Source organism: Silurus meridionalis, chromosome 5, assembly GCF_014805685.1.
Source record: "Silurus meridionalis isolate SWU-2019-XX chromosome 5, ASM1480568v1, whole genome shotgun sequence".
NCBI lineage: Eukaryota > Metazoa > Chordata > Actinopteri > Siluriformes > Siluridae > Silurus > Silurus meridionalis.
Window position 1 is genome coordinate 11677188 of NC_060888.1, and position 17676 is coordinate 11694863.

Here is a 17676-nt window from a genome sequence, read left to right on the forward strand (position 1 = left end):
GTAGCTCCCCTTAAGACCAAAATGATCAGGGAGAAAAAATTTGCACAGTGATGATCATACACGCACCTTAAAACAGACCTCTCGAAAATTAGAACGTAAATGGCGTCAAACAAAATTAACAGTATTTCAAATAGCATGGAAGGAGAGCCTCTTAAATTATGGAAAATCTCTTAGTGCTGCTAGATCAGCATATTTCTCCTCTCTCATAAAAAATAACAAGCATAATCCTAGATTTTTATTCAGCACGGTAGCAAAATTAACAGGGAATAAAAGCACTGCACTAACATGCACACCATCATTAGGTAGTAATGATTTCATGAACTTTTTTAATAATAAAATTGAAAACATCAGGCAAGAAATCCAGACGGTTAATATAAATCCAAATTATTTTACAAGTAACCCTGTAGACAGCAGTGTAATTATTGCAGACAATCAACTACAAAGCTTCTTTAAACAGATAACTCCAGAGGTAATTGAACCTGTTTTAAAAATAATAAACTCTTCCATTATCACTGGTTATGTACCAAAATCCTTCAAACTGGCAGTTATCCACCCCCTAATTAAGAAACCTGACCTTGACCCATGTCAGCTGTCCAACTACAGACCAATATCAAATCTCCCCTTTATATCCAAAATTTTAGAAAAGGTTGTAGCACAGCAGTTATGCTCACACCTACTTATGAATAACATTTTTGAAATGTATCAGTCAGGATTTCGGCCCCATCATAGCACAGAGACGGCGCTAGTTAAGGTGGTAAATGACCTGTTATTGGCCCCTGATCAGGGTTTTGTCTCCTTACTTGTTTTGCTTGACCTTAGTGCAGCTTTTGACCCCATTGATCACACTATACTACTTGCTAGACTTGAGAACGTTGTTGGAATAAAGGGAACAGCTCTCTCTTGGCTCAGGCCTTATTTGACTGATCGCTATCAGTTTGTTGATGTAAATGGTAAAGTTTGGTGTTCCTCAAGGATCTGTCTTAGGCCCTCTGCTTTTCTCTTTATATATGCTGCCTCTTGGTGAAATTATTCATAAACATGGGATTTGCTTCCATTGCTATGCTGATGACACACAGCTGTATATTTCAGCAAAGCCAGATGAGAGAGATCAGCTTAACAATGTTGAGAAGTGTGTAAAGGACATTAGACAGTGGATGCTTGATACCTTTCTTCTGCTCAACTCAGATAAGACAGAAGTACTTTTACTAGGACCACATGCAGCTAGAAGCAAACTTTCTGATTACGTAGCATCTCTGGATGGTGTTTCTGTTTCAGCATGTACGGCTGTCAAAGATCTTGGTGCTATTATTGACCCTAGTCTTTCCTTTGAGGCTCACGTGAATATCATCACCAGGATCGCCTTCTTTCACCTTAGAAATAGCTAAAATTAGAAATATTATGTCATTACAGGATGCAGAAAAACTAGTTCATGCTTTTGTTACTTCTAGATTAGAGTACTGTAACACTTTACTGTCTGGGTGTGCAAATAAGTGCATAAATAAGCTTCAGTTAGTTCAGAATGCAGCAGCAAGAGTCCTCACTAGATCTAGGAAATATGACCACATCACCCCTGTTTTAATCAGTCTACACAGTCTGCACAATCAAATCTCGCATTGATTATAAAACACTACCACTGACGTATAAAGCACTTAACGGTCTTGCACTGCAGTATCTGAGTGAAATTCTGTACCAGTATGATCCTCCATGCCTACTTAGATCAAAAGGTGCTGGCTATCTGTTGGTTCCTCAAATAATGATCTTTTTCTTATAAAGCCCCACAGTTATGGAACAACCTTCCAATCAGTGTTCCGGACTCAGACACAGTCTCAGTGTTCAAGCTGAGGTTGAAAACATATTTATTCAGTCAAGCCTTTGATCAGTAGATTTTTTTCTTAGGTAAAGGCTCAGATCTGGAGGGAACATGGATATAGAGTGTTTGGTGAACTGGGATATTTGTATGCTGTCGTCCCCTCACATTCACACGTTCACTCACGTTCACTTATGCTGCCATAGCATGTCTTGCCGGAGTCCAAACTGCACAGTGACATTAACTTTCATACAACAATAAGGACACTTAATAATCCATATCCCTCTCTTCCTGTCACCCTCTTCTCTCTCTCTCTTTCTCTCTCTCTCGGTCGAGTTAAACTTCCTCCTGAGGCTACAGTGACCATTGTTCCTGCCCCTCTCCCCTCCGTGGATCTTCCCACTTCGTCCAGGCCTGCCTCTGGATAGTGTTCTCTTCGACTGGAGGCCACTCTGTGCAGCTTGGGACGGTTTCTCATCAACGCCTTGGGTGGTTCCATGAAATTCCGGAGTAAGAACGGGGGCTTTGAGGATGGATTGGACTGTAGTTAATGTCAACAGTCTCCTACACTGACTCAGGAATACAGTTCGCTTCTGATCATCAACACTGTACCCCGCAACATGGTATATCTGCTTCAAATGGACATTCGGTGTAACCCAGATGAGGATGGGTTCCCTCTTGAGTCTGGGTCCTCTCAAGGTTTCTTCCTTATGCCATCTCGGGGAGTTTTTCCTTGCCACAGTTGCTCATCAGGGACAAACTTACTTACAAAGAACATATTTACTTTTAATCACCACATTATCTGTGTAAAGCTGCTTTGAGACAATGTTCATTGTTAAAAGTGCTATACAAATAAAAATGAATTGAATTGAATTGAATCAATCTGTGTCCTGCCACAATGACTACAGTCCTGTAGTCTTGCTGAATGCTTCAAGCGGCTCGTCATGAGGCACATAAAGACCCTGCTGCCCATAACACTAGATGCACTAGGTCCACTGCAGTTTGCATACCGTCCAAACCACTCCACCGACAACACCATCTTCACTTGTCCCTCACTCACCTGGAAAACAACGATTCATACATATGAATGTTGTTCATAGACTTCAGTTCAGAATTCAACTCTATTGCCTGATTAGGAAGCTGATTCTTAACTCCGGATTGGGAAGCTGAGCCTTAGCACCTAATTGGGAAGCTGAACCTGTTGGGCTTGAACATTTCCCTCTGTAACTGGATCCTGGACTTTTTGCCTACAAGACCTCAGGCTGTCCGGATCGCGAACATCACCTTTAACACCATCACACTTGGGCCCCTCAGAGCGGTGTACTTAGTCCTTGCTGTTCACACTGCTGACTCACAACTGTGTATCAATGCACAGCTTAAATCACATCATGAACTTTGCTGATGACACGAACGTGGTATGTTTCAACAGCGAGAACGAGTCAGCATACAGAGAGGAGGTGCAAAGGTTAAAGGATTAGTGTAAGCCAACAACCTGTCTCTGAATGTAGACAAAACAAAAGAGATGGTTGTTGACTTTAGGAGGACATAAATTGACCATTTCCTGCTGAACATTAACAGCTCCTCTGTGGAGATTGTGAAGAGCACCATATACACACACAATTAACACACACAATCAACAGTGGGGAAAAACCCTCTGTTTGCACACTTTAGTTGAACCAAAAGGTTATATCCAACCAAATGTTTACAAGTACAGTATATATTTTTGATTGTATACGGACAATCCATTTGCACAAACTTATGTACTGTCAACGTCTTTTGTTTTTTTGGACTAAATGTTGCACATGTGCACTTTATGTTTTAAGTTTTGTTTAAAGTTCTCTGTAGTTCTGTGTTACTTTTGTTAATTTATGTTGTTTGATGTAGAACCCTTTTTTGTTTAACTGTGTACTGCACTGTATATGGTTGAAATGACAATAAAGCCTACTTGACTTGACGCCAGTAATTTAAACTGTGCTACAATTTTCCGCTGATAAACCAGACTGATGTATTGATTTAATTGTTGAAAGGTTCCAATCAGAAGAGGGATATAAAAGAATATTGACTGTACTATGTAATTACTGTCAATGCCATGGAGCAACATTTTTACTAATAAGTGGAGAAAATGTGGTACCAAAGAGACATGGCAAAGATCAGGACAAGCCTTCAAAGTTGATGAGAGGACAAGAATCAAATTAGAATCAAGGATAAATTTTATCAAGAGACTAACAGCATCTCAAGAGTTTCTGGCATGTACTGGTCACTTTTTGCTTTTGACTTCCATCTCCATTATCCTGCACAAGTCTGGGCTGTATTGTAGGGTGGCAAACCGGAAAACAGATATACAATACTGTTTATCTGTAATTTGAATTATGGCAAAAGATTCATTCAGTCACCCCAAACCACGCTATCTTCTGACAAGACAAAGGTTTAACATTTTGGCCATAATTCAAAAAAGGTATGTTTGGCCAAAACAGAACATCCACGGACCAGCATACTGATGGTGCCATTATGCTTTGGGGCAACTTCTTTTCAGCTGGGTCAGGGGCACTTCTCAAGGGAAAATGGGAAAATAAATCACTTTAAATACCAAGCTGGGAAAATGAATAGCACGAAATACTGAGATATTTTGGAATTTTGCATAAAAGCTGTAACAAGTCAGACATTTATGTTATTATTTCTGTCTTTATATTTTTTAAACCTGCAATTTTATACAGTTGTGTAGACTTTTTATATCCACTGTACAACTATGGCTCATTTTAAGCTTTCCTGTCAGAGGTAGTCAGGTGGACATTTAGTATCGGCTTGTACATAGGTGATAGTTGGATTGTAGTTTTAGAGACTTTCTGCCACCAAGATTTTTTGATTACTTAAACCATTCTCTTTACATTTCTTTGAGTCAATATAGACACAAATCATCTTCCAGGTTGATTCATAACATTTCCATTACACTTCAACTTTATTTAAATGTATTTCTCTCATGATGGAAATGGACATTTTAAATGCTTTTTTAACAACATTTTGCCACACATCACAGCTATATTCTTTGATCTTGCTCAGTTTTATGACTGAAGAAAGGGAATTTGGCCAATGTGTTCCCTCATATTAATAAAAGTGTGAAACAGAAAGTTATAGTTGAACAACTTCCTGTTCCTAACCAATCAGGTATACAAAAAAGAATGTAAAAATATCCATAGGAATCAATTTCAAATCTATTTTACTGAAATAATTTCATAAGGGTGGCAATAATTGTGGCACATACGTATTTGAAAAAAAAAAATCATTAAGCTGTGCTGTGTTTGCAACTGTTTGATATCCATGAGAGCTAACAATAAAGACAATTTTCACAGACCTTTTTTGCTCACATTTAATAACAGTGCCAAAATAAGTTCGAGGCACTGTAGGTGATTATGGTTAGTTTGTTTAAGCACAAGCATTTGTAGAATAACTCTAAATCAACTCCACATCTAAATCTGGTAAATTAGGAGTGTAAATAGCTAGTGTATGTATGTAATGTATGTAATGAGTGTATGAATCTGACAGGCCTGGCTTTTTTGCTTTACCAACAAGGAAAAGCCCTGTTGCTTTTTACATTCTTCCCAGTCGTATTTCAAGCAATCACTTTTTAGTTGCTTGGATCTTTTGTAGCTCTTGTTTTGGATGTTTGCAAGATTTTCAGACAGATTTTAATATCTTTGTATTTGGTCTAAACAAGATATTTTGTTGTTTCTTTATATTCATTTAGCTACTGTATGGTGTTAACAAAAATTGACAAATTTACCTGAAAAAAAAAATATCATGTCATATTAATGTTGGTTCAAACTGCCAAAATATATTTAGTTATACAATTAATTCTTAGTTATATAAGCTAATCACAAACAAATAAACATTTCTTCATTCTAAGAATATAGCTCTTATATTCATATAATGATACCAAATCACAGCTTTCTCTATTCCACAAAATTCCACAAAAATGGGGCACTGTAAAATGTAAATAAACACAGACTTAAATGATTTGCAAATCTCATAAACCCATATATTTTATTTAGAACATAGAAATAGAAAATATATCAAATGTTTAAACTAAGTAAATGTACCATTTTAAGAAAAAAGAAATTGAAATTTGATGGCTGCAACACATCTCAAAAAACTTGGGATGGGGCCACAAATGACTTTGAAATGACTGGTTTCCTCTGATCTTTGGACCCTCAGGCAGCACTAAATTAGCACTAAACAAGTATGTCTTATATTTAAATCAATGCATGTAAATGTAAACATGATCCAGAAATCCAGTTGTCTTCTCTTGGCCAAAGCTAATTTAAAATGGTCTACAGCAAATTGAAAAACTCTCTGGTCAGATAAATCAAACTGTAAAGTCTTCTAGGAAACCATCTATTGACTAAAGAGGAGGGGGACCATCCAGCTTGGCAGTAGTGTTCAGTTCAGTGCTTAGGTTTTAGGGCAACAAATGTTTCCATTCTTTTTCAGGGAAGGTCTTGTATATTTTAGCAAGACAATGCTAATCTGCAACACACAAATGCTACATTTCTTCAGTTTAAACATTTGATGTATTTCTATGTTATATTGTGAATAAAATGTGGATTTATGAGATTTGCAAATCATCAGTTTTTTTTTTACCTTTTTACACAGTGTAGCAACTTTTTTGGAATTGGGGGTTAATTGGGGTTAATTGAAGTTAATTTATATTGCAACACCTAAGAAATTTAAGAACCTAGTTCACTATCTGACACAATGTTAATCACAGGCTTATAAAACATCTGTAAAATGAATCAATTATACTGACACACATCATTGCAATCATAAAACTTGTATGGCACCTCACCTGAAATGGGAATAATCGTTCAGGAGGAGCATGGTCTTCTGGAATCACGATCTCAACACATTTAATCTTGTCAATGTCAACAAATCCCTTTAATCCTTTCTTCTTCTATATTAAGAAAGATAACTTAAATTAGTAATACATAGCAATAAATTAAATTACATTAGGGTATGATCATTACATAAAAATACAAAGCTGTCTCCTGAAGTAATTATTGTAGTATAATAATTAAAATATTGAAAAGCATGTCTTACCCCTTTTTCAATGTCATAGTCATAGTACGCAATCTTTTCCTGTGTGAGTACAAACAATCTCTCTTTGAAGTTTAAGGGTGAAGTTTTCTTCTTTTGCTGAGAGCGCTTTATGAATACCTCCTCCAGCAAGTTATTTGACATTGTTCTTTCAGATATGTTGTTATCTTTAAAACAAATACATACTATTAAAGATAGATTTAAACAGAATAAATGTATTAAATACATATATATTGAGAATAGCAATGCTTAAGAAACCAGAAAAAATGTAGGCCAATTGACCACCTTATTATCCTACTGCTAATACTATGGTGTCTTTGTCACCTATTTTTACCACTCCTTTGTTTTGTGTCCACTTTCCCTCTAAACCTTTTCTGTTATAATACACTATGTTTCTCCTCCCACACAGCTAAAGTAATCATCTTTTATCTTTGCATATTCCAGACCTGAGAACCTAGTTTATTCCCCAACAGAACAACAACTAAGTAACATAATGTTTTTGAGGTTAAAGCATTGTATTATATTGGGCTTTATTTCTATATTGATTTTTCTTAGGGATAATTTTGCAAAATAACCACTGAGCTTCAGAATGAATTGAAAATAAAAAAATGTTTAGTACAGCTGAATAATGCGAAATTTGCAAAGATTTTCCCCATGGCTCCATTCACAAAATAACAAAACACATGCGTGCATGCATCACTATGGACTTCCAAATTCTATTCTATGTTGTTATAGCCACATTTGTGTGAGCTTGTTTTGGGGATTGAGGATTTCTTTTGGAGGATACCCAAGGAGACCAAACCTAAGGAGGGGAGGAAGTCCAGAGTCCACAAGGAGCTAAAGCAACCATTCACAACAAACTTTACCCTGAGGTCAATCTAGTGATATCATGCCAGGAGACAACCAGGGGGCCCCTCAAGTCAAGGTCACGCCAAAGGCTGATGAGGCAGCCTCCAAAGATCTGCTTATGCCAGGGGATGCTCATACTAGGGTACACTGTACCTACAGGTGTTGGACCACTGTGGGAGGGACTTTGTTGTTTCCACTTCTTGTTTATTTGTGTGCGTGTATATGCCTCGTAGTTTGTGCTCGCTAAGTAATGTATCCAGTTTTCAAATGTGTTTTACTGACCCATATTCTTCCACACTTCACTTCAGCGGCAACTGCGCGTGTTAGGTTAGGTCAACTTTATTATCCCCGAGGGGCAATTTGTTTCACAGCCAGCAGAATCCATACAATCCCAAACACACAGCAACAAACAGTACAGAGAAAAAAAATAAAATAATTAAGTATTTAAAAACCCAATAGCAACTGGTACAAAATAATTTTTAAATCTATTTGTCCTGCAAAGTGGTAAAAATATCTACGTGAAGAAGGTAACAACATAAAAAGATTCTGCAATGGATGGCTGGAATCTCTTAACATTGTACCTTCCTCAGAATCCTTGCTTTATACACACTGTTTAAATCCATCAGGTTGGTGCTGACAATCTTACCACACACTTTAACAATACCATGAAGTCTATTTCTATTTTTCAGATTAAGCGATCCATACCAACACACAAATGTAAAAGTAATAACTGACTCAATAAAACAAGAATAAAACATTTTCATAAAAGTGCTATCCACGTTAAAACCACAGAGTTTCCATAAAAAATACATACGCTGGTGGGCTTTTTTACAAACAGCATCCACATGAGCCCCAAAAGTCAACTTTTCATCTATTATAGTACCAAGATATTTAAAATGATGTACAATCTGAACAGCATGATCATTAATAACCACAGGAGAGATGGCTGTACGATTCTTCCTAAAATCTACAATCATCTCTTTAGTTTTTAATACATTAATGTCCAAAAAGGAAAGTTTACACCAATCAATAAAATCTACCAATACAGAACCGTGAACAGAATCCTCATTATTAAGGAGGGAAAAAATCACTGAATCATCAGCAAACTTAATGATATGGCGCCTCTCAAGTTGCTTACGACACTCATTAGTATAAAGCACAAATAAAAGAGGTGAAAGAACACACCCTTGCGGTGACCCAGTAGAGGAAAAAAGTACATCATACAAAACACTGTTCACCTTCACATGCTGAGACCTATTGGTTAAGAAATCCATCAGCCAACTTATCAATCCAGAATCAATGTTATGAACACTCTTTAACCTTTCTGCTAGGATATGAGGTTGGATACAATTAAAGGCTGATGAAAAATCAATAAAAAACAAACGTACAAAAGTTTTTGCGCCTTCAAGGTGTGCCAAAATCATGTTTAATAGAGCACATAGCTGTGTGTGTGTCTGTGTGTGTGTGTGTGTGTGTGTGTGTGTGTGTGCATGTTTATCAGTCTAGTCCATTTGTGTTAAAGAGTCTTATGGGTTTATTGAAGGAACTCTCACACAGTCTGATCATAAGGTCCCAAATGCTTTGGTACTTTTTTAAAATGGCAGGAGTGTATGTGTGACACTCCATGTCCTCCTGAAATCAACAAACTTTTATTTTGTTTTTCAAAATTCAGAGACAGGCTGTTAGTTCTGCAACAGCCTGCTAGCTGCTGCACTTCCTTAGGTTCTTGCTGATGAAACCCACAATGGTTGTGTCATCTGCATACTTGTAGTTTGAACTGTGTATTGCTACACTGTCATGAGTCAGCACTGTAAACAGCAGTGGACTAATCACACAGTCCTATGAGGCCTCAATGCTGTGTTTTGGTGTTGGAGGTGCTGTTCTGAACTGAAATCACTGAGATCTAGTGAGGAAGTCCATGACTCAGGTACAGAGGAATGACTGTGTTAAATGCTGAGCTGAAGTATAAAAGCCTCATTGTACATACAGTGAGGAAAATAAGTATTTGAACACCCTGCTATTTTGCAAGTTCTCCCACTTGGAAATCATGGAGGGGTCTGAAATTGTCAGGTGCATGTCCACTGTGAGAGACATAATCTAAAAAAAATATCCAGAAATCACAATGTATGATTTTTTAACTATTTATTTGTATGATACAGCTGCAAATAAGTATTTGAACACCTGAGAAAGTCAATGTTGATATTTGGTATAGTAGCCTTTGTTTGCAATTACAGAGGTCAAACGTTTCCTTTAGTTTTTCACCAGGTTTGCACACACTGCAGGAGGGATTTTGGCCCACTCCTCCACACAGATCTTCTCTAGATCAGTTAGGTTTCTGGCCTGTCGCTGAGAAACACGTAGTTTAAGCTCCCTCTAAAGATTCTCTATTGGGTTTAGGTCTGGAGACTGGCTAGGCCACGCCAGAACCTTGATTTGCTTCTTACAGAGCAACTCCTTGGTTATCCTGGCTGTGTGCTTCTGGTCATTGTCATGTTGGAAGACCCAGCCTCGACCCATCTTCAATGCTCCAACTGAGGGAAGGAGGTTGTTCCCCAAAATCTCACAATACATGGCCCCGGTCATCCTCTCCTTAATACAGTGCAGTCGCCCTGTCCCATGTGCAGAAAAACACCCCCAAAGCATGATGCTACCACCCCCATGCTTCACAGTAGGGATGGTGTTCTTGGGATGGTACTCATCATTCTTCTTCCTCCAAACACGTTTAGTGGAATTATGACCCAAAAGTTCTATTTTGGTCTCATCTGACCACATGACTTTCTCCCATGACTCCTCTGGATCATCCAAATGGTCATTGGCAAACTTTAGACGTGCCTGGACATGTGCTGGTTTAAGCAGGGGAACCTTCCGTGCCATGCATGATTTCAAACCATGACATCTTAGTGTATTACCCACACTAACCTTGGAAACGGTGGTCCCAGCTCTTTTCAGGTCATTGACCAGCTCCTCCTGTGTAGTTCTGGGCTGATTTCTCACCTTCCTTAGGATCATTGAGACCCCACGAGGTGAGATCTTGCATGGAGCCCCAGTCCGAGGGAGATTGACAGTCATGTTTAGCTTCTTCCATTTTCTAATGATTGCTCCAACAGTGGACCTTTTTTCACCAAGCTGCTTGGCAATTTCCCCGTAGCCCTTTCCAGCCTTGTGAAGGTGTACAATTTTGTCTCTACTGTCTTTGGACAGCTCTTTGGTCTTGGCCATGTTAGTAGTTGGATTCTTACTGATTGTATGGGGTGGACAGGTGTCTTTATGCAGCTAACGACCTCAAACAGGTGCATCTAATTTAGGATAATAAATGTAGTGGAGGTGGACATTTTAAAGGCAGACTAACAGGTCTTTGAGGGTCAGAATTCTAGCTGATAGACAGGTTTTCAAATACTTATTTGCAGCTGTATCATACAAATAAATAGTTTAAAAATCATATATTTTGATTTCTGTTTTTTTTTTTTAGATTATGTCTCTCACAGTGGACATGCACCAACGATGAAAATTTTAGACCCCTCCATGATTTCTAATTGGGAGAACTTGCAAAATAGCAGAGTGTTCAAATACTTATTTTCCTCACTGTATCTTTTTGTCTAGATGCATGAGAGCTAGATGGACGGTGTTGACAGTGGCATTGTCTGTAGAGTGGTTTAATAATATGCTAACTGCAGCAGCCCTGTGGGGTTATTTATAAGCTTTCATGATGATATGTGTGAGTGTAAGTGACAGTGGTCATTTAGGCATGACACTGAAGACTTCAGTGGTTTGAAGTTTAAAGCATTTTGGAATTATGTGCACAGATGTTAAAGATGTCAGTAAAAACATCTGCCAGCAAATGTGCACATCTTCTAATGGTGTCTGGTCCAGCAGCTTTTCTTACTTTTCTTCTCATCAGCTATCCTTATAGCAACTTGTCATTGGAAGGAGGAGTGGTCTTTCTTGCCAACATGTTGTTCTGCTCTTCAAACCAAGACTAAAAGTTCTTGTGCACAATTTTGTAGGATCAGATTCAAGTGTTTGAGTAACCAATTACATCAAGTGCTAATAATCATCAATTTAATATGTAGGTTAAATACACAAACAGAACTCAAACAGAAACAACAGTGTATTAAAAGCTTAAAAGTGTGTGAGGAACTACCAAACTCTGCTAACTAGTGAAGTCAAAAAACATTGCAAGAATCAAAACAACATTCTTATACTGGTAGTTATATCAGTCTCCCAGATAAGGGTTTCAAAGCAGACTGGGGTTTAAAATTATATTTTAAAGATGCACAAATAAACAGGTAATGTTGAGAACTGTAGATGCAGTGGTCAGCAAAGGGGAATCATCATGCTTCAACATTAGATGTCCAGCAGTGCCATCAGAAAGGAATTGATGGAAACCAGTGAGACCCAGGTAAACCAAACTACTGTCTGGAAAAGTCTGGCATTCTTACTTTACAGCATTTTTTTACACCTGCCTAAAACTTTGCCCAGTATTATATGTGCTAGTTGGTATGCTTAAAACAAATATATGTTTTAAAGAGCAGATGCTGGCCAGATTTTCAACTGATATATTAAATATTCAGCATGTGTTAGTATCACTATCAGTGTTATTGCGCCATTCTGTGTTGATGTTAACACAAAAGCCACAACCAAAAGCTTTGCAGCACAGCTGCATTTCTATTGGCACAAAACATGGCAAATCTGTCTACTTAAATGGTCTGAATCTCTGCCACTGGACCATGTCTCCATAAAAATATTATTCAACAAACATTGGGAGCAGACATTAGAGAGACAGCTGGCCATGCTTCTTTATCATGCAGTACTGTCAATAAAATTAAATTAATAAGAAATTAAAAAAAAAAACATTTTTAATACTGCTATTAGTATTGGTGTTTGGGACATTATTACCTTCATATCTGCACCCATCATAGTTGAAAAAATTGGAAAAATTCAAAAGGAAAAAAAAAAAGAATCTGGAAATAAATATATATACACTATATTGTAGGGCTGGGCGATAAATCGATTTTATTGATTAACTCGAATGTGTAGTTTACATCGATCTGTTTTAATAAAAATCGGGTTTCTCTTTAATGTCCGCCGACGCTTCCCTCTGGGCTCCCACAGTTTCGAACGAACTCAGCCCTCCCCCCGCGTTTGCCATAGAGATACACAAACAACATGGCAGCAAGCAAGCAAAGGTAGCAGTACCATCAATTTACTGCAGCACCTCCAACAGAGGCATGCTGTCGAGTGGGAGAGATGTAGGGCCCTACGAAATGAACAAGACAGCGGCAGCACAAGACTGCAGTTAAGCAGCCGCACTTTGTTTAGTACATGTAAAGACGCTTCAGAACGGCGTTTCCGTTAAGAAACAGAAAAATCAGAGCATTTGAATCACCATATTCAAACACAACATTTTTTTGAGGTTTGCTCACGCTTTCAAATAATTCTTATTTAGAATCTCCCTGTCTATTATATTCTTATTTCAAATTTCATCTCATTTTACTGTGGAGTTTTGGAGAAAAGTAAAGGCAAAATCACTCCAAGCATCACTTGTTCCACATTCAAACACTCATAAAACATTTTTCTTTGTAGGTTTGCTTATTTAATGTTATGTTACATTCTATTTTCACAATTTACAATGGCAGGGCCTGTCATCATTTTTGGCTTGTTGTTTCTGATTGCACTTTAACCCAAAGTGGGTTATAATCCCAGAAGGGTAAATAAACTTTATTCAATAAAGTTAAAACTTTTTTTTAACATTTTCTTTGTCATATGCAGATTGATTTTAAGCAGGGGGGAAAAAATCTATTTAAATCGCAAATCAGATTTTTTGTGAAAAAAGCAGGGATTTTTTTTTTTAGGCCATATCGCCCAGCCCTACTATATTGCCAAAAGTATTTACTCACTCACCCATCCAATTAATTGAATTATGGTGTTCCAATCACTTCCATGGTTACAGGTGCATAAAATCAAGCACCTGGGCATGCAGACCACTTCTACAAACATTTGTGAAAGAATAATTCTCAGGAGCTCATTGAATTCCAGCCTGGTACCATGATTGGATGCTATCTGTGAATTTGTCCATTTGTGAAATTTCCTTCCTAACTACTAAATATTCCATAGTCAACTGTTAGTGGTATTATAAAAAAGTACCAGCGATTGGGAACGATGGCAACTCGGTGGTAGGCAACGTAAAATCGGTTGCCAGGAGAACGGTACTTGATTGACTGCATTGTGCCAAGTGTAAACTTTGGTGGAGAGGGGACTATGATGTGGGGTTGTTTTTCAGGAGTTAGGCTCTGCCCCTTACAGAAGTTCCAGTAAAAGGAACTCAATGCTTCAGCATACCAAGACATTTTGGACAACTTCATGCTCCCAACTTTGTGGGAACAGTTTGGGCATGGCCCGTTCCTGTTCCAACATGACAAAGCAAGGTTGGTAAAAACATGGATGAGTGAGTTTGTTGTAAAAGAACTTGACTGGCCTGCACAGTCTGACCTCAACCTGATAGAAAACCTTTGCGATGAATTAGAGCAGAGACTGAGATACAGGCCTTCACGTCAAACATCAGTGTCTGACCTCATAAATTTTGGAAGAATGGTCAAAAATTCCAATTAACACACTCCTTAACCTTGTGGAAAGCCTTCCCAAAAGAGTTTAAGCTGTTATAGCTGCAAAGGGTGGGCCAACATCATATTAAACCCAATGGATTAAGAATCGTAAGTTACTCAAGGTTACTTGCACGTGAAGGCAGATGAGCTAATACTTTTGGCAATTTATATGTATGACATCAGGTAGTGAACAAGTGGATATTTTCTTTCACACACAATGCAGGAAAAGAAACATTATATCACAGCAATCAAATTCCTTGCCTCCAAGATGCTTTTGTGTCTATCATGTATCATGTAAAGTGAAACATAGATATGACACAGGGGTGGTTGAAAAGCTTTGTTTCTTTCACATTTTAAGTTATAACATTATTATTATAATGGGTTATATATTTACGTATTGAGAGAAAACCAGTAGTCTTGTGTGAAACCAGACATTGAGCACCCCATATAAATAAAATAGCATGATCCTCATTTTGTAACACCTCTGTGAAGATTCGAATATGAGATTGGTAGTCAAATCCGGCTAATCTAATTGAAGCATTAATTCTTTGAATATTCAAGGTCAACCCTAAATTACTGTGGATAGAACCACTTAGAAAGCATAAAGATTGCTTTGGACTGAAACTGATACAAATAGCTTTGCACTCAAGTTCAACAAAACTTGATTCAAACTACAATTGGTTGCACAATTATAATTTGTTGTATCATACAGTACAGTTCAGTAATAGAAGGTAACGCTGGTCAGAAAGGGCATCCAAAGCCTGTCATCTAAAATGTTATCTAAAATATTCCTCAGGGCAGATTTGGTTGAAAGTAAGCCCCGGTTATATGAAAATACATATACATATGTAGGGCTGTAAAAAATAAATATTTTACACCAATATTTTACATGAAATATACACAAATATTTTATTAATGTGCGATTGATGCAGCGTGCATTTCTGTTTGACCATTTTTATTAAAAAAAACCTAAATAGATGATTATAAAAGAGGCAAAATTAAAACCTTCATTGCAACACACATTTATTCACGATGTCCTTTCTTTAGTCAAATATAAGAAAAATAAAAATTTTTTATCACTAAACATTTGTTTTACTGATGTGCAAAGTCTCAAATCAAGCACCAAAATCTGTCATGATGGACACATCCAGCAATTAAAACCATCCTTGTGGAACCAACAGTTAAAAAGTGCAAACGTTGTGTGTGATGTGTGATTAATTAGCATTCAATCATGAGTTAACTCATGACAATCATGCGATTAATAGTGATGAAATATTTTAATAGATTGATATAAAATAAAATAAAATATATATGTATATTATAAAATATATGTGTGTTTGCGGTCATTTTCATGTTGTAAAACTGCTGTTCGGTCCAGTTTCTGAAGGGATGGCATTATGTTCTGCTTCAGAATGTCACAGTACATGTTGGAATCTGTTTCCCTCAATGAACTGCAGTTCCCTAGTACCAGCAGCACTCATGCAGCCCCAGACCATGATACTTCCACCACCATGCTAGACTGTAGACAAAACATTTTTGGTACTCCTCACCAGGGTGTCACCCCATATGCTTAACACCATCAGAGCCTTACAGATCTTATTCTCATCAGACCACAGGACATTGTTGCAGTAATTATCTTAATAGTAATGCTCTTGGACAGGTTGTTTTCAGCAGACTGTTAACGTGCTTTCTTGTAAGCTTCAGAAGTGGCTTCCCTCTGGGATGATGGCCATGCAAAGGTTGAACTCAGGTAATTATTCCTCCTTGGACAGGTGTGCCACACAAGAATTTACAATGAGCTCTCAACTAATGATAAGTAAGGTAAGGAAACGTAGGGTGCTTCTCTGCAAACAATACTACAGCAGTTGCATTTAAATGTATAAAGTAAAGTAAAATAACATATTGGAGGAGATTTTAAATAATAGTGGAGAAATATATAAGCAAATTATTTAATTTTAATAACATCATTACCATTTATTTGTATGTAACACTTCGCTTTGTTAGTATGCTAATTGAGGAAACAACACACAGTGTCACTATAAGGACTTTTTCTAACCAGAAACTGTGCATGGATATAACTATTCAAGCTGCAGTGCTCACAGCTTACACAGCTTACTAGGCAATGGTGTGTTTAACTAACCATAGTTCTGGGTCTGCATGATAACTACACCAAGTGATGCAGTACTAGTGCTGCTAAAATCATCAAGGGCTCCACCCACCCTAGTAACTGTTGGTTCAGCCTAATGAAATCAGGCAAGCAGTCTGAAACTGCACTCACTAAAAGTGAGAGAGTCTGAGGGAGTTTTTTTCCTCAGGCCATCAAAAACTTCAACACAAATATGACTACGACACAGACCGTTTAGTACTCTAAAAGACTTCTATAACGACTCACTATCACTCTTTATGACATTCAGCACACTGTATTTTTTTTAGTGTATTTTGTTTTAGTTTTTTAGTGTATTATTTTTTGTCAGCCCAAGTGTCTGCTTGGAAAGCATGGCTCAATCAGAGAGCTCTCTATGGACTCTTTCCTTGGTGCTACAGGGCCATGAGGCATATAGCTTTCTAGTGTAAGTCACCATTGAGAGTGGTAAATAAAGCCACCATCAATTCCCTCAAGTGCCTTGCAAGGAATGTACTAAGACAAGCCCATCCACTGTTAGCATAACTAAGATCAGCTCCTCTAGTGTGGCTGTATGATAGCATGTATGACTGATAAAGTGGTGCACAAAGAAGTGAGATTATAAGGAACAGGTGGAAATCTCCAAGTAAACACAATGCTGAATGTAGTGCTCTTTGGCGGAGCTAGGCAAGCTTCTGGGACAGAATGTGCTTGCAGATCACTGGCTTTGTCATCTTTTACACAATTGTCTTCTTCAAGTACTGATACTTTGAAACTCCCAATGTGGCATGGCGATGAAGCTTACAGCAGGTTATGGTCACTGCTGGAAGTCTGAGTGGTGTTCCAAGAACAATGTGGGCTACATACACTCACCGGCAACTTTATTAGGTACACCAAACTAGTAAAGGTTTGGACCCCCTTTTGCCTTCAGAACTGCCTTAATCCTTCGTGGCATAGATTCAACAAGGTACTGAAAACATTCCTCAGAGATTTTGGTCCATATTGACATGATAGCATCACGCAGTTGCTGCAGATTTGTCGGCTGCACATCCATGATGCGAATCTCCCGTTCCACCACATCCCAAAGGTGCTCTATTGGATTGAGATCTGGTGACTTTGGAGGCCATTTGAGTACAGTGAACTCATTGCCATGTTCAAGAAACCAGTCTGAGATGATTCACGCTTTATGACATGGCGCGTTATCCTGC

The 17676-nt window shown here is 37.8% G+C and overlaps 1 protein-coding gene across 1 annotated transcript in view; it reads right to left on the reverse strand.

Annotated features, from left to right (window-relative positions):
- btk (Bruton agammaglobulinemia tyrosine kinase) overlaps positions 1–17676 on the reverse strand; it is a 42973-nt gene that overhangs the window by 20817 nt on the left and 4480 nt on the right. The window contains exons 2-4 of the mRNA XM_046849792.1: positions 8027–8081; positions 6899–7062; positions 6648–6752 (exon numbers count right to left, since the gene is read on the reverse strand). Of these exons, the coding sequence (XP_046705748.1) occupies positions 6648–6752; positions 6899–7062; positions 8027–8030 (273 nt within the window). The 5' untranslated portion in view covers positions 8031–8081. The remainder of the gene's footprint in view (positions 1–6647; positions 6753–6898; positions 7063–8026; positions 8082–17676) is intronic.